Here is a 27,345-nt window from a genome sequence, read left to right as displayed (position 1 = left end):
TGACGCACAAACGATGGGGGCAGGTGTGCACTCTAGCGATATCGGTCAAAATATCACAGCGTGTAAAGCGGCCTTAAGATTCAGAGGTTCACTGGAGGGGATTGTGGTCCAAGTCATATATATTGAAAACACTGCACTCTCTTTTTTGTAAATGAAACTAAAATGATTTTTTCTTTGCAAAATTTGTGAATTTATTGTGTGGCGACAGAAATAAATTGACATTTCGGCCATACAAGGCCTTTGTCACATACAGTCGCTCCAAAGAAAGATTTTTTTCAAAAAAGGAAGAATTGAAGAAAGAATCCCACACGAAAAAATTGTATGGAAAGTCCCCAAGGGGAGGTCTTATTTGTATACTTTACAATTTTTTTGGTTGTAAGGACCAAGAATTTTGTTGTACCGGTGGTGGTCTCTAGTGATCAAAATTCCCAGTGGAGGGTTTCCGTAGTAGATTATACATTCTGGTAGTTGTTTTGGATCACTAAGGCTGTAAAGGATTAATACTTGTATATAATAATGGTACAGGGTACCTCCATCTGATGGTTGGTTCAGATCACCAGGACCATACAGGGTTAATAGTAGTGTGGTATAATCAGGCTCGGTCTGGCCCGCCGGGGAATCCCCCGGTAGGCCTCGGGCCCTCAGTGGGCCCCACGTGCCTTAATTAGTGCGGAGCTGTGTACAGCGCCGCGGGGCCGCCGGTTTTTCACGGCCGGCGTTATGTGCGGCAGACTGGGCAGGGCCCCCACGCTCTGATACCCCCCCCTCCCACGCTCTGAGGGCCCCCCAGCCTTTCAATTACAAACGCAGCGATAGCACAAGTTCTGTACAATCGCTGCAGTTTTTCCGGATGCAGAAGGACCTGTGGTGACATCACAGACAGTCATGTGACTCACCGTAGGTCCTGCACCGCGCGCTATTCAAATGTACGTGCATCCTTCAGACGCGCGTACATGTGAACAGTGCGGCCGGTGACAGGAGGCGGAGGAGCTGCTCATCCCCGCACCGACACAGCGGCCGTCATCACACTGCCGTCGCCGAAGCAGCAGAGGAGAGGACGCGCAGGGCTGCAGAGGAAGCGGTAGGCGCTCAGAAGGAGCCGAAGAAAAAAAAAAAAAATCATTCTCACCTGTTCTCCTCTGTTCCCGCGGTGCTCCAGACCGCAAGCCACAGACCCCCTCAGTGACCCGTCCGGTGCACGCAGCCGCTGCTGCAGGCTGACTTCATTGCTTTACTGCAGTTAAATGCTTTATGACGCCGCAAAGCATTTAACTGCAGTAAAGCCATGATGGCATCCTGCAGCAGCGGCTCCGTGCACCGGACGAGATCATGGAGGGGTCCATGAGCCTGCGGACTGGTAAGGTAAGGACAGCGCAGGAATGGAGGACAGGTGAGAATGTGTGTGTGTGTGTGTGTGAACAATGGCATAATAGGGGACAGGAAGAGAGGCCCATTGCTAGAGTACACAAGGCTGGGGGGCCCATTGCTAGAGTACACAAGGCTGGGGGGCTCATTGCTAGTGTACACAAGGCTGGGGGGCCCATTGCTAGAGTACACAAGGCTGGGGGGCCCATTGCTAGAGTACACAAGGCTGGGGGCCCATTGCTAGAGTACAGAAGGCTGGGGGGCCCATTGCTACCCCCAGTGTCAGTGTCATTATCCTGTACTCCAGTGTCATTATCCTGTACCCCAGTGTCAGTGTCATTATCCTGTACCCCCAGTGTCAGGGTCATAATCCTGTACCCCCAGTGTCAGGGTCATTATCCTGTACCCCCAGTGTCAGGGTCATTATCCTGTAAAAGAGAATAAACCAAAGAAAAAACTCCTAAAATGATTATTTTATTAATATTAGTATTAAAATTGTTATATATAAAAGCTGAATCGCTTCTAGTATCTGAGTATTATAGATCAGTAACGTAAGGGGGAAACATTGTAATTATGGATACAGAAAGATATCGTTCCATGTGTCTTCAAATTCTATCTGATAAATCCACATACGCAATTTGGCCTACAGACCCCACCTTGGAATATAAGACGACCCTCACTGAAATTGTACAGAAAGGTTTCGAGAAAGCCCTCATCTCAAAAGACGAGATGGATTTTCTTGTCCCTAAGTTTCCCACGATTGCGACTTTCTACTCTACACCAAAAGTCCACAAGGGCCTATACCCCCTGAGGGGACGTCCCATAGTATCAGGTATTGATGCTATTGGGCAAAACCCCAGTATTTATCTAGACAAGGTGCTACGTACTTTCGTGAACACGCAACCCTCCTTTATAAGGGATACATCGGACCTACTCAGGAAATTGGACGGGATACATGTTGACAACGACACTATTCTTACATTAATTGATGTTGAACAGCTGTATAGCTGTATACATCACGATAATGGTATCCAAGCGGTAAGATACTACCTTGAGACTAGAGGGGTACAATTTAAAGAACATAATTGTTTTGTGCTAGAGCTCCTTACCTTTATACTCACTCATAACTATTTCACCTTCCACAACAAATTCTACCACCAGCTCAGAGGTACAGCGATGGGGATCCCATGTGCTCCCACGTACGCTAACATGTACCTGGGCTGGTGGGAGGATGTAGTGGTATTTGGGGACGAGGATGTCAAGTGGAACCCCCAGATTATTTTCTGGGGTCGTTACATAGATGACATCCTCGTCCTTTGGAAAGGGGGAGCAAAATCATTTCTAGACTTTGTGGCATACTTGAATGATAACAATCTTGGACTTAAATTCACCTGTGAAGTGGGGGGTGACAGGTTGCCATTTCTGGATATTCTCCTGATAAAAAACAATGATGGCACCCTAGATACAACAATATATCGTAAACCGACAGCGACAAACAGCTTGTTAAGATGGGAGAGCTACCACCCTATGACCCTACGGAGGGGGATTCCCAAGGGGCAGTTTCTCCGACTTAGGAGAAACTGTTCCTCCCTCTATGACTTCCAACAGAAGTCAAGGAGTCTTGGGGATAACTGTAGAAATAGGGGATATCCTGAACATGTTATCAAGACAGCTTTTGAGTCTGCGCGTGACCAAAGGAGGGCAACACTGTTGACAAAGAAACCAGGACCAGAGCAAGAACAGATCACCAGACTGATTGGGTCATTTGATGACCAAAATACTAAGATCATGCACATCCTGAGACGGCACTGGGGAATATTGAGATCTGACCCAGATATAAGTGAACACATTACCCCCTACCCTAGTATCACCTATAGGAGGGGGAAGACAATAAAAGACTATGTGGTACATAGCCACTATATGCCACAAAAAGTACCAGGAACTTGGCTTGATAGAAAGCCTTGTGGCACTTTTAGATGTGGCTCTTGTAAATTCTGTCATTATATAGACCAGAGTAAAACATTTATGAATCTCAGTTCTGGAAGAATTTTTCACATCAGAGACTTTATAAACTGTCGGACTGAAGGTCTGGTGTATAGGTGCACATGTACATGTCCACTTAGCTATATTGGGAAAACAAGACGTCAACTACGTATACGCATAGGTGAACATCTAGGCGACATTACTCATAAACGCGACACACCTATAGCCAGACATGTCAACATGTGCCATCAGGGAAACCCTGGAAGTATACCGTTCCAGGGAATTGAGGTAGTTCCGATGCCAATCAGGAAAGGAAACTGGGATGACAAAATTCTCCAGAGGGAAGCGCGATGGACATTCCTATTGGACACTGTCAATCCAAGAGGGCTTAATGAGGTTTTAAGCTATGCTAGCTTTATCTAGTTTCTCCAGCCTGAGATTGCTATACCTGAGAGGGATTTCTTTTAAATATGCAAGCCAGGAATTTAAATGATACTATTTGTTGCTGCCAGAGCATTTGCTCTGGTATAGATGGATCACTGTGCTCTGTTATAGTCACATTAACTCTCTATAGGGATAGTCCTTTCTGGACAAAATGGTATAACCCCGAATAGAGGGGAGGCCTCTTGTCAGCATACTAACTATTAGCTCTGAATGATTTATAGGGAGTACTTGCCCGTCATATGGGCTGATATTTGTTAATTCAGCTCTTTGTACACACATTTATATTCCTTACACCCCAACCCCCCCCTCCCCAGCCCCACCCCCTTTCCACCTATGCCCTCATTTTTATCTAGTGGTACTAAGTTGGTGGATGATGGGTCTTCTGGACTGGGTCTAACTATATAGATCCAAATACGGGGTCTAAATGGCGCAGATGCGCTCTGAAAATTGAATGCGGCATGGCTCTCCATGGAAGAGAGAACGCATTTGCGTCCTGTAAATCCTCTTCTTCCTATAACCATGTTACATCAGTGGCGCAGGCGCAGTGGCACCGGCACTTTGGAAATTATTCGTAGTAGCCCAGCGTCACGGTATATGACGCTGCCATTTCTGCCGAGCATGCGCAGATGTGCTGGCACGTCGGGACTTGACCGGCCCAGCACTTCCACGCAGGACAGAGGAGGAGTTAAAAATTACGTCCTGGGCATTGTAACTGCGCATGAGCGGCAACGTCAGTATGGTAAAATGATGTATTTCCGGCGCAGCGTCACTTACCGACGCATTGTTTGAGCGGGAAATACCTGTATATTTAAAAGGCTGAGCTTGCCACGGGAGGCAGCACGTCTCACAGATAGACGGCACTGCGGGATTTACCTAGCCTGCAGCCGCATGGAAGACGACTTGCCCTGCACCATAGGCCACTGTTGTCGCTTTGGAAAATTACAAGTTTATTAGAACGTCCAAGGTATGTGAATGCAATTTGTCCGGTTTCTAACAGCTGTCCTTGCTGAGAATGTGTACTGTTTGTGGATATCACACTTATCTGATTTTGAAACTATATTTATATTTAGAGGAAATACCTTTGGATTGGATATGAAACCTTTGAATTCCCCTGATGAACCCCTAAGTGAACCCAAATAGGGGGGAAACGCGTCGGGATATATATCATTGGATGATCCCAGCAGATAAGTCATCCCTGCTGGGGTTCCTTATTTTATTTTCTCTCTTTAGACTTTGTGATTACACATTTTTAGTAACACCTGTTTATGACTGTGCAGACTTATTTGCCTGTGCAGTTTCTTTGGCTGTCATATTTATGGCAATCCAAGTAAAACAAATATACTTGACCTGTGACTATTGGCACTAATTATCTCTTCTTGGTGGTGGGTGCCTCCTTGGCAACTGGTAGGTGCAGGGAGAGACTAGGGGGAGACGACGAGGAGCGGGGGGTACCCAAAACCTTATGGTGCACCTCCGCTGGTAGGTAGGCAAAAAGGGAGGGAGAGATAACCCCCTATTCCCTAATTATAGGATGACTACCTCTAAACTATAACTATCTAGCTGGTTTACCTATAGTTAAGAGACTACCATCACTAACCCCACTAGTCGTCTCAATCTTCCACACTCACCTTTACATTACTGATCTATAATACTCAGATGCTAGAAGCGATTCAGCTTTTATATATAACGATTTTAATACTAATATTAATAAAATAATCATTTTAGGAGTTTTTTCTTTGGTTTATTCTGCTTTAATACTCCCATTCTAATTGAATTGGTTTTGATCATTATCCTGTAACCCCAGTGTCAGCGTCATTATCCTGTAACCCCAGTGTCAGCGTCATTATCCTGTACATCCACTGTCAGCGTCATTATCCTGTACCCCCAGTGTCAGCGTCATTATCCTGTACCTCCAGTATCAGCGTCATTATCCTGTACCCCAGTGTCAGTGTCAATATCCTGTACCCCAGCATCAGTGTCATTATCCTGTACCCCCAGCGTCAGTGTCATTATCCTGTACCCCAGTGTCAGTGTCATTATCCAGTACCCCCAGCGTCAGTGTCATTATCCCGTACCCCCAGTGTCAGTGTCATTATCCTGCACCGCCAGTGTCAGTGTCATTATCCTGTACCCCCAGTGTCAGTGTCATTATCCTGTACCCCCAGTGTCAGTGTCATTATCCTGTACCCCCAGTGTCAGTGTCATTATCCTGTACCCCCCAGTGTCAGTGTCATTATCCTGTACCCCCAGTGTCAGTGTCATTATCCTGTACCCCCAGTGTCAGTGTCATTATCCTGTACCCCCAGTGTCAGTGTCATTATCCTGTACCCCCAGTGTCAGTGTCATTATCCTGTACCCCCCAGTGTCAGTGTCATTATCCTGTACCCCCAGTGTCAGTGTCATTATCCTGTACCCCCAGTGTCAGTGTCATTATCTTAGGCTATATGTAATTACTTTTCAGGGGGCCTCTATACGTGATGATAGTACAGGAGGAGCTTCTGTATACTGTATGTGTAAAAAAAAAAAGCCTGATCTGTCTATAGAGCAGTGTTGTCAGAATACACAGGACTAGAGAAGGGTTTATCCAACATGTAACACTAGTTTAGAAACTATAGTGAAGACAAATATTCACCAGAGTCTCCAAATGGAAAAGTGTATTGAGTGGAAATCCCTCCACTGTGCTTGCACTTACAACGCAGCGTTTTGGATGCAGCTGAACCATGCTACAGCCAACATGCTGCAAACACTGATCGTGGACGGCAGGGCACGCACCCTTACAGGGGATTTCCCAGATAGATGACGGCAGAGGGGGATTAATGTTAGTAAATGTTTCCATATGAAGATGCTGGATAACGTTCTGCTTCTCTTTGATTATTGTTTGGCTGATGGACTCGGTGGTTTTCCTAGGACAAGGAATGTCCGTGTGTAAGAAAAACTGCGACTGACTGTAAATAACAGATTCCATTATTAACCACATAAAATGCTACAAGAAATCCTGTGATATCTACAGGTACAGGACAGAGCTCTTCTGCGCACTGTAGAGTTTGCTAATAGGCTCACGTTATACTGAGAGAAGCCGAAAATATACAAGTAATAAAAACGTTTAGGCTATGTGCGCACTGGGAAATGGAATTTTCTTGAGAAAATTCCGCAAGCCCTCAAAGATTACCGCACCCGCGGTAAAAAACCGCGGGAAACCGCACCCGAAAACCGCATGCGGTTTGCCGCGGTTTGCTGCGGTTTTACCGCGGTATTATTCGCGGTATTGCCGCGGTTTTGCCGCGTGCGGGTTGGGATGTGCTTTATTGCATTCAATGCAATAAAGCACATTGAAAAAAAAAAAAAAAAAAGTCATTTAATTCTGAGATAGGAGATAGACAGAAGAATAGATAGAGGGATAGATAGAGGGATAGATAGAGGGATAGATAGATAGACAGACAGATAGAGGGATAGATAGATGACAGATCGCTGCATTTCCCACGGTCGGCAGTGAGTTCACATTACCGGCCGTGGGAAATGACCGGTAATTACCTCTGCTCTCTGCTGCATTCAGCCTGTGTCTGTGACAGTCGCGGCTGGATGTCAGCAGTGCAGGACGCCGGAGCCGGAGCGGTGGATTACGCCGGAGCTTTGTTTGGGGGGGGGGTTAATAAAATGGTGAACGAGGCTTGTTTGTTTTATTTAAAATAAAGGATTTTTGTGTGTTTTATTCACTTTACTTACGGGTTGATCATGTCAGCTGTCACATAGACGCTGCCATGATCAAGCCTGGAGTTAATGGCGGTGGTCCCCCACCATCATTAACCCCTTGTATTACCTTGCCACCACTGCTACACGGTGGCAAGAAGAGCCGAGGACACTCCGGTAGTGCCGCATAATGCATGCGACAGTGCCGGGGCAGCTGCGGCTGATATTCTCGGCTGCCGGAGGGGGAGTGAGGCGGGGGACATTATCCCTGCCCCTCTCCCTCCCCAGCCTGAGAATACCGGGCCGCCGCTGTGTGCTTACCTCGGCTGGACGGTAAATATGCAGCGGAGCCCACGTTCTTTTTTTCCTATATTTCCGTTTTCTTTCTATGTGTGTTCTATGTGTCTGTGTCTGTGTTCTATTTCTGTGATGTGTCTGTGATCTGTGTTTGTGTTTACTCTCTGCTCCGCTTCCTCTTCCTGTAATGACATCACTTCCCTGCAAAACCGCAGACAAGCGATGCACATTACCGGAGGTAAACCGCGAAATACCGCAGGGAATAACGCAGGAAAACGCGGTGAACCGCACAGAATTTGCTGCCTGCGTTATTCCCTGCGGGATTTCATGATTAACATTGAGTCAATGGAGTGAAATCCCGCAGCGATGTGCGGAAAAGAAGTGACATGCACTTGTTTTTGCTGCGGGATTCCCGCAGCAAAACATGCAGCTGTCAAATTCCGCCCAGTGCGCACAGGATTTTTTTTCTCCATAGGATTTGCTGGTGATTCACTGCAGAGATGTTATGAACATTTTCTGCAGCGAAACATGCAGCAAATCCGCGGAAAATCCGCGGCAAAATCCGGTAAGTGCGCACATAGTCTTACAGTAGTTATAGTGCGGGCCCCTAGAGGCAATTTCCCTGGTAGGCCCCTCACACCCCAGTCCGACCCTGGGTATAATATTGGGCGATACCATCGACTGGTTGTTCTTTATCACCTGGAATATGGGGTTTTAGCAATTGTGCTTAGTGGTAAGGTGGGTTCTCTCCATCTGTGTGCCACCTTCCCAAGTATACCACACTACTATTAACTCTGTATGGTCCTGGTGATCTAAACCAACCATCAGATGGAGGTACCCTGTACCATTATAATATACAAGTACTAATCCTTTACAGGCTTAGTGATCCAAAACAACTTCCAGAAGGTATAATCTACTACGGAAACCCTCCACTGGGAATTTTGATCACTAGAGACCACCACCGGTACAACAAAATTCTTGGTCCTTACAACCACAAAATTGTAAAGTATACAAATAAGACCTCCCCCAGGGGACTTTCCATACAATTTATTTGTGTGGGATTCTTTCTTCAATTCTTTTTTTTTTTAAAAAATCCTTCTTTAGAGTGACTGTATGTGACAAAGGCCTTGTACGGCCGAAACGTTGATTTATTTTTGTCGCCACAGAATAAATTCACAAATTTTGCAAAGAAAAAATAATTTTTGTTTCATTTACAAAAAAGAGAGTGCAGTGTTTTTCAATATAGGGCGGCATGGTGGCTCAGTGGTTAGCACTGCAGTCTTGCAGCGCTGGGGTGCTGGGTTCGAGTCCCACCAAGGACAACATCTGCAAGGAATTTAAGAGAAACCAAGGAAAAAAAAAAAAAAAATTGTGAAAACATACCCTGCTGTAACTAAATAAAAGCATAGTGCATATAAACATAGGGTACTTAGTAAACACTGTTTTTGATCAAAAAAAGGCATAAAGCTATCCCACCAAACGTCAAGGTGTACCCAGTTGGGATAGTACCTACACTCTCTAATATTAAAACCTTACCATGGGTCTAAAATAGGCCTCAATGTGGCTAAGGGCTGAGAGCGACCGGGTCCCAACAGGACACACACAGTCAGGGGGATTCACAGAATGAAATGTCCAGCTCGCTGAGAAGGGGGCCACTCCCTGTTTGTACTGAATACAAAAAAACTACATAAAAACAAAAAAGTGAGCCGGAGTATGAGATGGTATACATGGAACTTGTGAGACCATGTTCACACTGGCCATGAGACTAAGAGAAACCAAGGAAAAAAAAATTGTGAAAACATACCCTGCTGTAACTAAATAAAAGCATAGTGCATATAAACATAGGGTACTTAGTAAACACTGTTTTTGATCAAAAAAAGCATAAAGCTATCCCACCAAACGTCAAGGTGTACCCAGTTGGGATAGTACCTACACTCTCTAATATTAAAACCTTACCATGGGTCTAAAATAGGCCTCAATGTGGCTAAGGGCTGAGAGCGACCGGGTCCCAACAGGACACACACAGTCAGGGGGATTCACAGAATGAAATGTCCAGCTCGCTGAGAAGGGGGCCACTCCCTGTTTGTACTGAATACAAAAAAACTACATAAAAACAAAAAAGTGAGCCGGAGTATGAGATGGTATACATGGAACTTGTGAGACCATGTTCACACTGGCCATGAGACTAAGAGAAACCAAGGAAAAAAAATTTTTGTGAAAACATACCCTGCTGTAACTAAATAAAAGCATAGTGCATATAAACATAGGGTACTTAGTAAACACTGTTTTTGATCAAAAAAAGCATAAAGCTATCCCACCAAACGTCAAGGTGTACCCAGTTGGGATAGTACCTACACTCTCTAATATTAAAACCTTACCATGGGTCTAAAATAGGCCTCAATGTGGCTAAGGGCTGAGAGCGACCGGGTCCCAACAGGACACACACAGTCAGGGGGATTCACAGAATGAAATGTCCAGCTCGCTGAGAAGGGGGCCACTCCCTGTTTGTACTGAATACAAAAAAACTACATAAAAACAAAAAAGTGAGCCGGAGTATGAGATGGTATACATGGAACTTGTGAGACTATGTTCACACTGGCCATGAGACTAAGAGAAACCAAGGAAAAAAAAATTGTGAAAACATACCCTGCTGTAACTAAATAAAAGCATAGTGCATATAAACATAGGGTACTTAGTAAACACTGTTTTTGATCAAAAAAAGCATAAAGCTATCCCACCAAACGTCAAGGTGTACCCAGTTGGGATAGTACCTACACTCTCTAATATTAAAAACTCTGCAAGGAGTTTGTATGTTCTCCCCGTGTTTGCGTGGGTTTCCTCCGGGTACTCCGGTTTCCTCCCACACTCCAAAGACATACAGATAGGGAATTTAGATTGTGAGCCCCAATGGGGACAGTGTTCCTGGTGTTCCTGATGTATGTAAAGCGCTGCGGAATATGTTGGCACTATATGAAAATAAAGATTTATTTTTATTTAATATTTACTAACCAAAATGTAGGCAAGTCTATGGCCACCTGATGGGCAGGTGTGGCCCAAGCAGTGGGACTTTCTTTTTCAAATAGTTTTATGCGCAGAGGTTTGAGCTAGGAAAAATAATAAAATTAGGGTTTGTTCATCCTCCACAGGTCCAGAATCTTCTCTATCGCTGTCCCTTGTCTCTTTTGGAAGGTTGCAATGGTGACATGACTGCGGCGTAACAACTCCAGTCACTGGGCTCTGATTAGCTCAAGCAGTCACGAGCGCTGCAGTCATGATGTCCAGGAGTAGCCTGTCATTACCGATCAGGGCAGCAGCAGAGAAGCATAGCAGCACATATTGAGGCTGAGAAAACCCTGATTTTATTATTTTTCTCTAGTGCAAGTGTTAGGGCATAGAGAAAAAGATAAAACCAAAAAACCCTTTTAAGGCCTAAAACACACTTCCGCAAAAAAAAGTACGTGTCTCACGGTTCGTTTTTCGGGTCCGTGTTCCATTTTTAGGGGCGTTTCTCCGGTACGTATAGCATCCATGTGATGGCGTATGCGAGCTGTGTGTGCATGTGGAATGTCCGTATTGACATAAAATACGTACGTGTGCAGTCCGTGTGCCGTCCGTTTTTTCAGATCCATATTTTCACACAAATAACCTTGTTAGCCCATCATAATGTGCTCCTGGTGTGTTAAATTGGTCAATTAACTACCCAATTTGGTTAGTTTGCTTAAAAAACCTTTAAAAACATGGCTTCTGAGCTCATTCTCACATTATACACACTCCAAAATGTCTCTCTCCAATGAAGCAACCATGTATTTGCTCTGGTTGATATCTAGGAGATTTGGGGTTAGGCGACATATGATTGAAGAAGAGCCACCACTGGAGAGAAGGATGTGGATTCCCCCCCTTGTGAAGCTCAGGAAAACACATGGGCATTTTAATATTCTCTATGGCGAAATGCGGAAATTTCCACCAAAATTCCAAGCCTACTGCCATCTCACCATGAATTCATTTGACAACATCCTTGGCATTGTGTACTATCGTTTGAAGCATCAGGACACCTCTATGCGCCTCAGCATCTCCCCTGAGGAACGACTGTTGGTGACTTCACGGTAGGTGTTGTCATGTATACTCATGCTTTATCTGTTATTTTGAAATACATGTTAAATCTCAAAAGGCATCATTTTGTAGAAATTATGTAATTTTAAATTTAGGTATTTGTTTTGCTGAAAATTTATATAGATCACATAACCTCATTGTAATCTTAAAATATGATCTGAGTGCGCACATCTACCATTCTATCTCTACCAAAATTAAAGAAACAAGAGTCATAAATCAAACAATCTTGTTTATTAAACAGAAAAGTAATTATTTTTCCAATATGGAAAGTAAATATCAACACATGTTTTTCCAACAAAAGCAATAAAATAATAGTCATACACAGTATCTCGCCAGTCATTGGATGACACAAATATTTGTTTTGAAAAACAACTTTCATGAATAGTCAAAGTAATGTCATGTTTTTTTTCTATTTCAGTTACCTTGCAACCGGGAAATCCATCAGCAGTCTACATTTCGAATTCTTATTGGGAAGGTCTACAATTGGCAAGATTATCCTGCATACCTGCACTGTGCTTTGGGAAACCCTTAGGCATCATGTCATGCAGCTGCCTTCAACACAGGAATGGATGCACATTTCTGAAGAATTTTTGGAGAAAACAGCTTTCCCTAATTGTATTGGCGCCATTGACGGAAAGCACATTAGAGTGAAGAAACCACCTAACTCTGCATCAAGATATTTTAATTATCATAAGTTTTTTTCTGTAGTTATTTTGGCCATGGTAGATACAAACGACTGCTTTTTATTTGCTGATATTGGGGCCTATGGCAGTGCCTCAGATGCACGCATTTTCAGAAGTTCACGTTTAGCAAGACGATTAATGTCTGATAGTTTAAGTTTGCCTGAACCAAGACCATTGCCTGGTAATAATGGCCCTATTGTTCCTTTTGTCATGGTTGCAGATCAGGGGTTTGCATTGTCTAGGCCAGGGGTGGGGAACCTTTTTTCTGTCGGGGGCCATTTGGAAATTTCTACCAACCTTCGGGGGCCGCACAAAATTATCAATGTTTAAATGACCCTGCTATATTGGGTGAAGCAATTAATTAACTGGGGGCATGGGGCTGGGGGCACAGACACCACTGGAGGGGCTGGGGGCACAGATACCACTGGAGGGGCTGGGGGCACAGACACCACTGGAGGGGCTGGGGGCACAGACACCACTGGAGGGGCTGGGGGCACAGACATCACTGGGGGGAGGCACAGACATCACTGGGGGGAGGCACAGACATCACTGGGGGGAGGCACAGACATCACTGGGGGGAGGCACAGACATCACTGGGGGGAGGCACAGACATCACTGGGGGGAGGCACAGACATCACTGGGGGGAAGCACAGACATCACTGGGGGGAGGCACAGACATCACTGGGGGGGAGGCACAGACATCACTGGGGGGAGGCACAGACATCACTGGGGGGGAGGCACAGACATCACTGGGGGGGAGGCACAGACATCACTGGGGGGGGCTGCACACAGGACTGGGGGGGGCTGCACACAGGACTGGGGGGATGCACACAGGACTGGGGGGGGCTGCACACAGGACTGGGGGGGAGCTGCACACAGGACTGGGGGGGGCTGCACACAGGACTGGGGGGGCTGCACACAGGACTGGGGGGGCTGCACACAGGACTGGGGGGTGCACACAGGACTGGGGGGTGCACACAGGACTGGGGGGGTGCACACAGGACTGGGGGGTGCACACAGGACTGGGGGGGTGCACACAGGACTGGGGGGGTGCACACAGGACTGGGGGGGTGCACACAGGACTGGGGGGGTGCACACAGGACTGGGGGGTGCACACAGGACTGGGGGGGTTCACACAGGACTGGGGGGGTGCACACAGGACTGGGGGTGGTGCACACAGGACTGGGGGGTGCACACAGGACTGGGGGGGTGCACATAGGACTGGGGGGGGTGCACACAGGACTGGGGGGTGCACACAGGACTGGGGGGGTGCACACAGGACTGGGGGGGATGCACACAGGACTGGGGGGGTGCACACAGGACTGGGTGATGGGCTACACATAGGATTGTGTGGGGGTGCACACAGGACATTGGGGGGCTGCACACAGGACTGGGGAAGGGGTGCACACAGGTTTGGGGGGGTGCAAACAGGACTACTGGGTGATGGGCTGCACACAGGACTGGGGGAGGGGTGCACACAGGACATTGGGGGGCTGCACACAGGACTGGGGGAGGGGTGCACACAGGACATTGGGGGGCTGCACACAGGACTGGGGGAGGGGTGCACACAGGACATTGGGGGGCACACTGCGCTGAGAGTTTCATGCAACTCTGGGGGAGAAGGTTTACAGAACTGGTGTGGGGAGGCACAAAGCATTGGGCAGGGCACATAGCAGCAGAGGGTCGGCGCTGGACTCACAGCAGCATTGCACTCACATCACCGGAGTGCAGGAGCCGGACACACTGCATCAGAAGGAGAAGGCATGGCACTGATCTCCGGAGGGCAGGGGGCGGACACACAAGGCTGGAAGCTGAGGCTGCTGTAGACCCGCCCACAATTGGCACTGGCCGACGGGAGAACACATTGCAGCACAAACAGCAATGTGTGGATTTAAAGGGCCGGCGGCAGCAAGACCGCGGTGACAGCACCAGCACTGCCTCCCCCGGGAATCTGCCCGGGGGCCACATAAAAGGTCATGGCGGGCCGCATGCGGCCCGCGGGCCGGAGGTTCCCCACCCCTGGTCTAGGCATTTGATGCGTCCATATCCCAGAAGGGGGCTGGACAGATCAAAAGCCCTATTTAATAGCAAATTGGCCAGAGCACGTTGCTATGTTGAACGTGCCTTTGGCATTTTGGCCTCAAGATGGCGCATTTATCAAACCACCATCCAACTCCAACCAACCACCGTCAAGGCTGTCAGTAAAGCTACATGTGTTACATAATTACTGTAGATTACATGAAAGCAATGACGAAGACATTGAGGAGTTGCCAGCTTTAAATGCACCATTTGTAGAGAATGGTAGTGTTAGAACCAATGTGTCCACTTCTGGTCTACAAGTGAGGAATCAGTTTAAAGATTATTTTAGTTTAAATCACCATAGTCATGTATAAATTTGACATTGTTATAGTTTTTTATCACTTGGTTACATAATCACAAACACATATGTAATACAAAAGAGAAAATGACCATACATAGGTATAATTTGTGGGTTTTTTTGTTGGTTGGTTGTGTTTGTGGTCCCAATAAGCTATTGTGATTTAACTTTATTGCTATAAAATCAGGAATTTTTGTTTTGCAAGTAACAGTACTACTGAATGTACATGACTAATAAAAATATGGCAAATTGGATTTGAAAAAATTAGTCCAGATATTTTATTGAACCTATGTATGTCTGTTATCTTTTGCAAAACACCCTGTATTCTATTATTTTTTTTTACAGAATTTTGTCAGGGACATTAGCCCATACAAAACACCATACTTTATTATGCAATAATGTCACGCAAACATAATTTGTTTGACACTATTGGAATACAAGTATGGGACCAGACCATATGTAGTACTGCATAGTGGCTGGATTTTTAATAATAAAGGTGTCTGAATGTTAGTGTAGTAGTTTATGTGCATGCATTTTTTCCCTAAACCCAGTTTTTTCTAATGGATGGTCCAAACAACATGTCCAGAGCAAGGCAACATTCTAACAGGCAGGTAATGTTTTTGAAGTGATAGAGTAATTTCTATTGAATCTTTGGAAAGGAAAACACAAATATGACCCCATGCATATAGAGTAAGTAATGTGTTACATTTTGAAATGTTTTCCGACCAGCAATACCCTAGAAAACATACCAAAATGTAAAATACATACAATATCACATTATGATTCAACTAAATCCTCTAGGCTACTGATGCTTTCCTGTGTAGTCTCCATTGCATTGACACCTACAGAATATGTTTGCTGCACAACATTAGATGTTGTAGTGAGTGACTGATCAGTGTTTCCACTAGTAACAGTTGTTGTACTTGAAACAAATAATGATGCAGTTGTTTGAGCAGATGGGAGACCAAGTGTAGGTGGTACATAATGATGTGTTGGAAGAGGCTGAGTATGTGTGTATGTGAAGTTAGTTGGGTAAGTCTGATGTTGAAAGTACTGTTGTTGTGGATTATTAGGAACATGGTAGGATGTTGGTTGTTGAAACATTTGAGGTAGTCTATGAACATTACTAACAATACTAGGATAGTTAAAAGAGGTTTGCATTGGTGTCTGTTGGGGTACTTGTGGGACAAATGATGGCTGTTGAGATGGCCTTTGTGTCATTAATGTACCTGTTTGGTGTGGGACAATTGTTGGCCTAATTTGTACATCACTTCCCATAGAAGAAGATGGACACTGTATATGTGTTTGTTGCACTACAGGATTTAGTTGAAAATTAGAGTAACGTTCATCAGTTTGGGTTTCCACAGTTTGTTGGGTTGTGTTTGTGTGTGCACCACGTGGATTAGATCTCCATTGCTCTATCACTTCAAAACAATATATGGGTTCTGGCTCACGTTGGGTAGCAAATATTAGTGTTATTAAAGACGCCCTCAATCTGTCCTGCCTATCAGCATGAACCAATGCAAGAAAGGGAGAAAGGGAGCGGCAAAATCTCTCTTCATCACTCTCTGGTATCAGTGAATTAATTATGTGTATTATTCTGGTATCAATGATATCTGTCAGGGAACGTAAATCTTCATAACGCCTATGTCTGCGACCACGGATAGATTGGGCTACTGTGCGCAGGGTATTAGTTGATATTCTTGGCTGTGTGACTGCATGTTGCTGTGGACTACTCTCTGCAAGAACTAGTGAAGGGCCACTTTGTTGCTCTGTAGACTGGCCTGGAATTACATTAGTGGATTGACTTGTTCCCAAACCGAAATCAGAAGACATTTCTTCTGCGTCTGGCTGGCTGGTGTTGGGGATTGTTGGTGGTTGATATGAGGTAGGCTCCATCTCGGAAGCAGAGGTCGCTGTTAATACTACTGACTGGGCTTCCTCACTATCTTCTAGATTATCCTCTGTACTTTGAAGAAAGAAAAAAAAAACCAATTAATGTGTGCATTTAAAAAAAAAAAACGCCATGTGATGTAATGGTTTAAACTTACTTTGGTACTTCCATAATGGGCATGAGGAAGCTGAGTCTTTCATAACGGACATATTTCTTCTTTTTGGCTGCGGCAGCTGTGGTTGCCACTGGGTTATATTCTCTTCTGAACTGGTCACGTGCTGAGCGCCATCGCCGTTTAACAAGATCTACTGTTTAAAAACAAAAAATTGTATAATAAGGTCACAAATTATAACAATTGAACAATAAAAAAATAAAACATTATTCTTGTATTGCAGCAATTTAAATAAATTGGAACACACATCCATGTGTATGAAAACAACAACCCATGACACTCATATAGTGACGTAATAACACAATAAGCATGACAAAGTAAACAAGATTTCCAGTAAAAAGATTAAACCACTGTATAATCATTTATCTCCTTTTTTACTTACAAAAATAAAAAAAAAACCTTCAGTAAGCCATGAGAAACAAAATGTCTATAAACCCATGAAGTGCCATATGTTCCTCAAAGATTTTCCATTATACACTACACATTACTGTTACCATTCCAGACATGGTGACACCAAGGGACATGCATAATAAACCAAATATAAAAATACAACTCAAAATGTATAGACATTTCACAGCACATTTACACTAGAAAAAGCACAAAATTGAAAACACAAATATATTTCTAACATGTTTAATTGTTGCTTGACCACCCTGAAATGCCTTTTGTACATGCATAAAATGCTTTGCAGGCCACATATACACATGCTGACATTACTAGAAAACTGCATTGAATGGTTCAAAAGGCCAAAAAACTACACTCTCCTGTTTGTGAGTCTCCAGTGTGGCTCAAAATGAGTCAGGCCCATTAATACATGCCAAACAAACTATACAAATATGGATATAATCTGCCTACAGAATGTGCGCATGTAGGTAAAGACAGAAGCAATGCAAATATCTGTACTCACCATATCTATTTTTCCTTCCAGGGGTACATTGAGACCATCCATTCCTACGGTAGACTAGCTCTGCCACAGACATCCATGCTCGTTCCACCATTAACCTGTCATGGTAGCCATCAACACGTGTGTCCCACAGCTCTGGATGCCTCTCTATTTCTCCAATCAGCCTCTCTGTATCGATTCTGGGCGCCATACTCAGTACCTGTGTTGTTCTCTGTGCTCAAAGTTCCCCTGCAGTGAGAGGACAGGTGCCCAGCTGCTGTCTGGCGTGCAAATGAGACAGGAAATGTATGTTTGGCGCCAAAATTAATGGCCATCAATTGACCTGATAGATTGGTAACAAGTGTTTCAGATTTTGTAAAGAAAAACGGACACGGACGATACGTGCTAAACACGGACATACTCCGTGTGCGGTCCGTGCAGGCACGAACCCATAGACTAACGCGGGTCCGTGCCTGCGTGCTGCCGGACAAAAACGGACATGTCGTCCGTGTAGAAAAGCGCACACACGTACTTACCACACGGACACACGTTTCATGTGATTTTACGTCTGTGTGCCATCTACCATTGAATAACATGGGTCTCCGTGTCTCCGGTACTGTCACGCTCCCCGGGTCCCCTGTCACGCTCTCCGGCTCCCCTGCCACGCTCCCCGGCTCCTCTGCCACGCTCCCCGGCTCCCCTGCCTCGCTCCCCGGCTCCTCTGCCAGGCGTCCCCCGCTCCACAGCCTCCATGCTCCATTACCTGCGGTCCCCAGGCAGCCCGGCCCCCGCTCCCGGCGCCCGTCGGCAATTCGGCTCCAGCCCGGCTCTCCTGCCTCCTGTTCACCGCTCCCTGCTCTGGCTTCTGGCACCCGGGCCTCGCGCATGCGCATTAGGGCGCGCGGTCATTGACCCTCTCTTAAAGGGCCAGTGTCCTCCAACAGGATATTGAAGGATCAGGTACAGGGTATATAGGAGGATCCTTTCCAAGTGGGCGGGGCCTGTTCTTCGTGTTTTGCTAAGCTAGGAGTCAGGTCTCCTTGTGTCTTCTGGTATACTTACCTATCTCTCTCCTAGAGCCGCTCCTGCCTCGCCATCCGGTCCTGACGATTCCCGAACCCCGAACGGTGACTGTCCGCCATCCCGTCAGTCCATACCATCTCTGATCCCTGTGGTGACCCGTCTTCTCGCTCCGTCGGTTCCGGACTCTGCCTGACAACATCTCGGCCTCCGAACCTGAGCTCCGTCACCCGGACTACGTTCAGTGACTCCGTGGTCCCAGGGACTTCTACACTCCACTCCTTTGAACGGACTGTCCTGCTACCTGTAGTGCTCCGGCTACCAGACACCTTGCCTTCGGTGAGGTGTTCAGCCCAGTGGATTCACCTCCTGGGTCTGCCCGTCCACCTGGTCCTAACAGTAAGAACAGGCCATGGATCCCGCCGAAGCACTAGCGGCCCAGCTGGGCAACTTGCAGCAGGAACTCGGACGACAGCGCGAGACTCAGTCCCGCATGCTGGCCTTCATGACCTCGGTGGATACCCGCCTGAACACGCTGCAAGCAACTGCCACGTCCCTGGCATCTCAGGTTACCACTGCACAGTCCACGGTCACGGTTCCCGTGGCGGCTCCCTCGGAAGCTTCTAAACTCCGCTTGGCCTCTCCACCCCGATATGCCGGAGATCCCAAGACCTGCAGAGGATTCTTAAACCAGTGCTCCCTCCATTTCAAGCTGCTTCCGCACCTGTTTGCCTCCGACCAAGCCAAGGTGGCGTTTGTGATGTCCCATCTAGAGGGTGAGGCACTGGATGAACCCCTTGTGGGAAAAGGAGGACCCTGTAACCACTAACATCCAGGACTTCCTGCAGGCGTTTAGAACCACCTTTGACGAACCCGGACGTGCCGCCGCATCCGCCTCATCACTCCTCAGGCTACGTCAGGGGACCATGACGGTGGGGCAGTATGCCATCCGCTTCCGCACTTTGGCCTCAGAATTGGGGTGGAACAATGAAGCCCTCACCGCCGCCTTCTGGGAAGGACTCTCCAGTCGTATTAAGGACGAGCTGGCAGGCCGCGATGTTCCTTCTACTCTGGATGCCCTGATCGCACTAGCCACCCGCGTGGACCTCAGATTCCAGGAACGATCCAAAGAGGTGTCCCGTGAGAGACGGCCGATACGGCATTCCTCTCCTCTGCAGAAGCCCGCTGTACTTCAGTCAACGTCGTCTGGTGTCTCTGTCCACGAGCCCATGCAGATTGACCGTTTGCGGCAGTCCGAACAACGCCGAGCAGAACGGCTCGCCAAGGGCCTCTGCTTCTACTGTGGAGAGGGCACACACCTTCTACGCTCCTGTCCAGAGAGGCCGGGAAACGCCAAAGCCTAGGGCTGGTAGGAGAGGCCACCCTAGGTGCTGGGACTCTCTCAGACCTGGTTACGTGGACTGTTCAAGTGACAATGGGAGAGACGCGGTTCACGGCCGAGGCGTACCTCGATTCCGGGGCAGCAGGCAATTTCATCCAGCAGGCCACGGTGGACAAGTACCAGGTGCCTGTTACTCCACTCGACAAACCCCTCGTGATTGCCTCTGTAGATGGGAGACCCCTCTCTGACACCATCTCGTGGATCACCAAGCCGGTGGAACTACGTATCGGTGCCCTGCACACCGAGAACATCGCTCTCTACGTCCTCCCACACATGTCTCATCAAATCCTGCTGGGACTCCCCTGGTTACGGACACACGAACCGTCAGTCAGCTGGGGTACTGGTGAAATCACCCGATGGGGCTCCTCTTGCCACGAGAACTGTCTGAAGACTACACAGCCCATCCGACGACCTCCGGTTCCGGAGTCCCTACCGGGAATGCCCTCGGCCTATTGGTCCTTCGCGGACGTCTTTGATAAAAAGGAGTCAGAGGTACTGCCGCCACATCGTCCTTACGACTGTGCCATCGACCTACTCCCGGGAACTACACCACCTCGAGGACGGATATATCCGCTGTCTCCTGCTGAAACAAGGGCCATGTCTACCTACATCACGGAGAACCTGGCAAGGGGATTCATTCGGAGATCCTCCTCTCCTGCTGGAGCAGGCTTCTTCTTCGTTAAGAAGAAAGAGGGCGACCTACGCCCATGCATTGACTACCGGGGATTGAACCAAATCACCGTGAAAAATAAATACCCCCTGCCGCTCATCCCCGAATTGTTTGATCGGCTTAGAGGAGCTCGTGTGTTTACCAAGTTGGATCTTCGGGGTGCCTACAACCTGGTCCGCATCTGCTCTGGGGACGAATGGAAGACCACATTCAATACTCGCGATGGGCACTACGAATACTGTGTGATGCCCTTCGGCCTGTGTAACGCACCAGCAGTCTTTCAGGAATTGGTGAACGACGTGTTCCGGGACCTTCTCTACGTCTGTGTGGTGGTGTATCTTGATGATATCCTGGTCTTTTCTCCGGACCTCCAGACCCACAGAGAGAACGTGCAGCTGGTACTACAAAGACTGAGAGAGAATCGTCTGTACGCCAAGTACGAGAAGTGTGTCTTCGAGCAGTCTTCTCTTCCCTTCCTGGGTTACGTAATCTCCGATACCGGTCTGCAGATGGACCCGGAGAAGGTCTCTTCCATTCTCAACTGGCCCCCTCCTTCCGGACTGAAGGCAATCCAACGCTTTCTGGGATTCGCAAACTATTACCGTCAGTTCATCCCTCACTTCTCTGCTCTGACTGCACCTCTCTCCGCCTTGACCAAGAAGGGGGCTAATCCAAAGGACTGGTCACCTGCGGCTGACGCCGCGTTTGGCTCCCTGAAACAGGCATTTGCTTCCTCCCCTGTGCTCCACCGTCCTGAGTTAAACCGAAAGTTCACCTTGGAGGTGGATACCTCTTCCTCGGGAGCCGGAGCAGTGCTCTTGCAGAAGTCCTCCTCCGGGAAGATGGTTACTTGCGGTTTCTACTCCAAGAGCTTCTCAGCGCCTGAACGCAACTACACCATCGGTGACCGAGAGTTATTGGCAGTCAAACTGGCTCTGGAGGAATGGCGCTACCTTCTGGAGGGAGCAGTGTACCCCGTGATCATTTACACGGACCACAAGAACCTGGAATACCTGCGGTCCGCTCAGCGACTGAACCCACGGCAAGCCAGGTGGTCCTTGTTCTTTGCCAGGTTCGATTTTCAGCTCCATTTTCGACCCGTGGACAAGAATGTACGAGCAGATGCCTTGTCCAGGTCATTCATGCCCATGGAGCAGGAGGAGGAGACATCCCAGCCCATCATCTGCCCTAGTAAAATCATTCCGGTGGCCCCTGTCACCCTGGCCCAGATACCGCCCGGGAAGACCTATGTCTCTGAGACTGACAGGCCTCCTCCAGCTCTCCCTTCCATGTCGTTTACGGACTTCAGCCTTCCGTCCCATTACCTGTATCCTCTTCCTCGGATGTCCCTGCTGCTGATGCTGTAGTCCGTGACTTTGCAACAATTTGGGACTCTGTCAAGGCGTCCCTTGGACGTGCTTCCCGGCGGATGAAGAGACATGCAGACAAGAGGCGTCTGGATCCTCCGTGTTTCTCTCCAGGAGATCTGGTCTGGCTTGTTTCCAAGTACGTCCGTTTGAAGCTACCATCATACAAGCTGGGCCCTGGCTAAATCGGGCCGTTTAAAGTCCTCAGCAAAATAAATGAGGTCTCCTACAAGCTGCAGCTCCTGGCCACGATGAGAATACCCAACTCCTTCCACGTCTCCCTGCTCAAGCCGGTTGTCCTTGGTCCCTTCTCCGCTGCTGCCAGTTCTGCTCCTCCTCCTATTGCTGATGATGACATCTATGCGGTAAGGGATATTGTGGCCATGAAAACCGTACGGGGCCGACAGTTCTTCCTGGTGGACTGGGCAGGGTATGGTCCTGAGGATAGGTCCTGGGAACCCCGGGAGAATGTGGGTACTCCCCTGATACGTGCCTTCCTGTCCCAATTGCGGGGAGGGGGGCGTGGGGGAGGGGGTACTGTCACGCTCCCCGGGTCCCTTGTCACGCTCTCCGGCTCCCCTGCCACGCTCCCCGGCTCCTCTGCCACGCTCCCCGGCTCTCCTGCCTTGCTCCCCGGCTCCTCTGCCAGGCGTCCCCCGCTCCACAGCCTCCATGCTCCATTATCTGCGGTCCCCAGGCAGCCCGGCCCCCGCTCCCGGCGCCCGTCGGCAATTCGGCTCCAGCCCAGCTCTCCTGCCTCCTGTTCACCGCTCTCTGCTCTGGCTTCTGGCACCCGGGCCTCGCGCATGTGCATTAGGGCGCGCGCGCGGTCATTGACCCTCTCTTAAAGGGCCAGTGTCCTCCAACAGGATATTGAAGGATCAGGTACAGGGTATATAGGGGGATCCTTTCCAAGTGGGCGGGGCCTGTTCTTCATGTTTTGCTAAGCTAGGAGTCAGGTATCCTTGTGTCTTCTGGCATACTTACCTATCTCTCTCCTAGAGCCGCTCCTGCCTCGCCATCCGGTCCTGACGATTCCCGAACCCCGAACGGTGACTGTCCGCCATCCCGTCAGTCCATACCATCTCTGATCCCTGTGGTGACCCGTCTTCTCGCTCCGTTGGTTCCGGACTCTGCATGACAACATCTCGGCCTCCGAACCTGAGCTCCGTCACCCGGACTACCTTCAGTGACTCCGTGGTCCCAGGGACTTCTACACTCCACTCCTTTGAACGGACTGTTCTGCTACCTGTAGTGCTCCGGCTACCGGACACCTTGCCTTCGGTGAGGTGTTCAGCCCAGTGGATCCACCTCCTGGGTCTGCCCGTCCACCTGGTCCTAACAGGTACGTGCAAATACGTACCGCACACGTACAAAAAAAACAGATGTGTGTTGCGGGTCTAAAGTAAATCTGTTGCCACACAAAGACAGAAGTATGGCCACCTATGGGACTGTTCAGGGTGATCTGTAGATACATCTATGGCTACTTATATGCCAAATTTGCAGAAACTCTATACAGTTAGGTCCAGAAATATTTGGACAGTGACACAAGTTTTGTTATTTTAGCTGTTTACAAAAACATGTTCAGAAATACAATTATATATATATAATATGGGCTGAAAGTGCACACTCCCAGCTGCAATATGAGAGTTTTCACATCCAAATCGGAGAAAGGGTTTAGAAATCATAGCTCTGTAATGCATAGCCTCCTCTTTTTCAAGGGACCAAAAGTAATTGGACAAGGGACTCTAAGGGCTGCAATTAACTCTGAAGGCGTCTCCCTCGTTAACCTGTAATCAATGAAGTAGTTAAAAGGTCTGGGGTTGATTACAAGTGTGTGGTTTTGCATTTGGAAGCTGTTGCTGTGACCAGACAACATGCGGTCTAAGGAACTCTCAATTGAGGTGAAGCAGAACATCCTGAGGCTGAAAAAAAATAAAAAATCCATCAGAGAGATAGCAGACATGCTTGGAGTAGCAAAATCAACAGTCGGGTACATTCTGAAAAAAAAGGAATTGACTGGTGAGCTTGGGAACTCAAAAAGGCCTGGGCGTCCACGGATGACAACAGTGGTGGATGATCGCCACATACTTTCTTTGGTGAAGAAGAACCCGTTCACAACATCAACTGAAGTCCAGAACACTCTCAGTGAAGTAGGTGTATCTGTCTCTAAGTCAACAGTAAAGAGAAGACTCCATGAAAGTAAATACAAAGGGTTCACATCTAGATGCAAACCATTAATCAATTCCAAAAATAGACAGGCCAGAGTTAAATTTGCTGAAAAACATCTCATGAAGCCAGCTCAGTTCTGGAAAAGTATTCTATGGACAGATGAGACAAAGATCAACCTGTACCAGAATGATGGGAAGAAAAAAGTTTGGAGAAGAAAGGGAACGGCACATGATCCAAGGCACACCACATCCTCTGTAAAACATGGTGGAGGCAACGTGATGGCATGGGCATGCATGGCTTTCAATGGCACTGGGTCACTTGTGTTTATTGATGACATAACAGCAGACAAGAGTAGCCGGATGAATTCTGAAGTGTACCGGGATATACTTTCAGCCCAGATTCATCCAAATGCCGCAAAGTTGATCGGACGGCGCTTCATAGTACAGATGGACAATGACCCCAAGCATACAGCCAAAGCTACCCAGGAGTTCATGAGTGCAAAAAAGTGGAACATTCTGCAATGGCCAAGTCAATCACCAGATCTTAACCCAATTGAGCATGCATTTCACTTGCTCAAATCCAGACTTAAGACGGAAAGACCCACAAACAAGCAAGACCTGAAAGCTGCGGCTGTAAAGGCCTGGCAAAGCATTAAGAAGGAGGAAACCCAGCGTTTGGTGATGTCCATGGGTTCCAGACTTAAGGCAGTGATTACCTCCAAAGGATTCGCAACAAAATATTGAAAATAAAAATATTTTGTTTGGGTTTGGTTTATTTGTCCAATTACTTTTGACCTCCTAAAATGTGGAGTGTTTGTAAAGAAATGTGTACAATTCCTACAATTTCTATCAGATATTTTTGTTCAAACCTTCAAATTAAACGTTACAATCTGCACTTGAATTCTGTTGTAGAGATTTCATTTCAAATCCAATGTGGTGGCATGCAGAGCCCAACTCGCGAAAATTGTGTCACTGTCCAAATATTTCTGGACCTAACTGTACATGCCTATGGGAACCTATAGGTTCAGTTTATATTTTTCAATTAAAAAAAAGTGTCTATAGCAACCCATGAGATAGAATATAATCTACCTGGTGACTGTTTTGTATATAATACACCGAATAACAGCCACAACATAAAGGCAATAGCCTGTGTATATTATATCAAGAAAAGCACTCTACTGCCACCAACCAACTCATCACGTACACCACTCACTCGCGACATACGTGCCTCAGATACTACAGTAAAAATGGACTCTGGTTTCCACACTCACTCATCCGCTCACCTATTGCAATACAGACTGACAATTAACTAAGCGCACCGCATAATTAGTTTTCACATCCACATCACACTTTTCGTTGCCACCACCCAAGCTTTTGGTAGTCCAGCGAGACGCCTGCACCAGCTTTACCGTGCACCTAATAGGTATTCTTCTTGTATGCTGGCAAAGACAGGGTAACCTAACCAAGATATTCTCTACCTCTTCAGGTTTTGTGGCTATGTTTAGAGCAGAAAGGAAACAAATGTATTACATTTTATATTTAATATATAAAACAATACAGTGGTACGATAGGTAGCAAAATATTAAATTATAAAAAAGACACACGTACAAACAAATATAGTATAACATAATTGGAATAAAATACAGATAAGTCTTACGCATTGGATCCATGATTGCTTCTGGTGGAGGAGACTGAAGCAGGAATTATGGACCGATCTGCAATACTCGTTGCTTCTCCTGGGGTATGGCTGCTGAGGTCAGAGAAGGACGGCTGATTAAATGTTATTAAACCTTAATTTTGTGCCTAATTTCTATTCTGGGTCATATTATCACACAGAAACCTCCCAGAGAAACAACTGAACACACTTCAAGCACACTATATACAGTATATATCACACATGAATATGATATATCCACAATTCAGGAAGATATTGAGTTCCTGCAGGTTGCCATCTACCAAATCCTTTGTCATTTTACCCACAAATGCGAATATTGACCCCGATCATGGATATATCCACTGATTGTGTTAATCTCGTATTCTATAGATATGGCACAAAAAATATTCTACATTGTCATGCAAGTCCTTCTGAAATGGCACCACTCTGCTTGCGTACCAGCAGTTTGTCACCTTGCCTTGATAATTATGATGTACACAATCAAAGTTTGCCCTTCCACAACTGTCAACCACTTGTTAAAGGGACTATCAGAACAGGATGACTGTTCACACAAAGTACAGGCGCTCATGCATCATGGCGGACCTAATCATTTAAATTCACCTTCCCACCTGCTTGTTTTCCCTCAATATTCACCCTCCCCTCTTCTGTGATTGACAGCTCTGGCTTCATAGAGCCAGAGAAGGGAGGCCCAGCAGGTGGAAAGCTGTAATTACATTATTAGCCCAGCCAACGGGCTAAGCAAAGTATTGTAGTGCACATGCAACATTTGGCCTTTCCCCGCAAAGGGGGTAATATACAGTACTTTGGCAATGCAGAAAGAAGTGCACCTGCACCGGAGCACAGCGGAAGACACTATGTGGATGATGTAGGACGAGTCATCCTCAAGAAGCAAGGAAAGGAGGCTCCAGATCACGACCAGAGCCTCCCACTGGACCCTAATCCGGCATAGGTAAGTATAATAAAAGGTCCTTTTTGCGTTATTGGAACATATATACAGTATTCCAGAATCCTGTATATGAGGGCTTATAGGTGCGTTTCTTAATTCATATGGGAAAAAACAGGTGACAGGTTCCTTTTAAATGATTGACCCTGCCATAATTCACTAAGCACCTGTTCTTGGTTTGAACAGTCATTCTGTGCTGACA

The 27,345-nt window shown here is 47.1% G+C and overlaps 2 protein-coding genes across 2 annotated transcripts in view; one reads left to right on the top strand and one right to left on the bottom strand.

The window, feature by feature from the left end:
* Positions 1–27,345, top strand: part of LOC142291957 (tubulin alpha-1B chain) — a 114,786-nt gene that overhangs the window by 73,807 nt on the left and 13,634 nt on the right. The window lies entirely within an intron of this gene.
* Positions 1,789–26,299, bottom strand: LOC142292420 (uncharacterized). The gene is made up of 4 exons (XM_075337766.1): positions 26,183–26,299; positions 16,998–17,148; positions 15,870–16,915; positions 1,789–1,793 (listed from the first exon to the last, which is right to left on the bottom strand). Exons 1-4 carry the CDS (start codon positions 26,193–26,195, stop codon positions 1,789–1,791), a joined length of 1,215 nt encoding a protein of 404 aa, XP_075193881.1. The 5' UTR covers positions 26,196–26,299.

This window comes from Anomaloglossus baeobatrachus, chromosome 2 (genome assembly GCF_048569485.1).
Source record: "Anomaloglossus baeobatrachus isolate aAnoBae1 chromosome 2, aAnoBae1.hap1, whole genome shotgun sequence".
Lineage (NCBI taxonomy): Eukaryota > Metazoa > Chordata > Amphibia > Anura > Aromobatidae > Anomaloglossus > Anomaloglossus baeobatrachus.
Note: the sequence above shows the minus strand (reverse complement) of the source record. Positions and strands in the feature narration are given on the sequence as shown.

Excerpts from the sequence above, each read along its gene's own strand:
- LOC142292420 (XM_075337766.1), bottom strand. Across the intron at positions 16,916-16,997 it reads CCCATTATGGAAGTACCAAA|TACAGAGGATAATCTAGAAG; the intron begins GTAAGTTTAAAC and ends CTTTCTTCAAAG.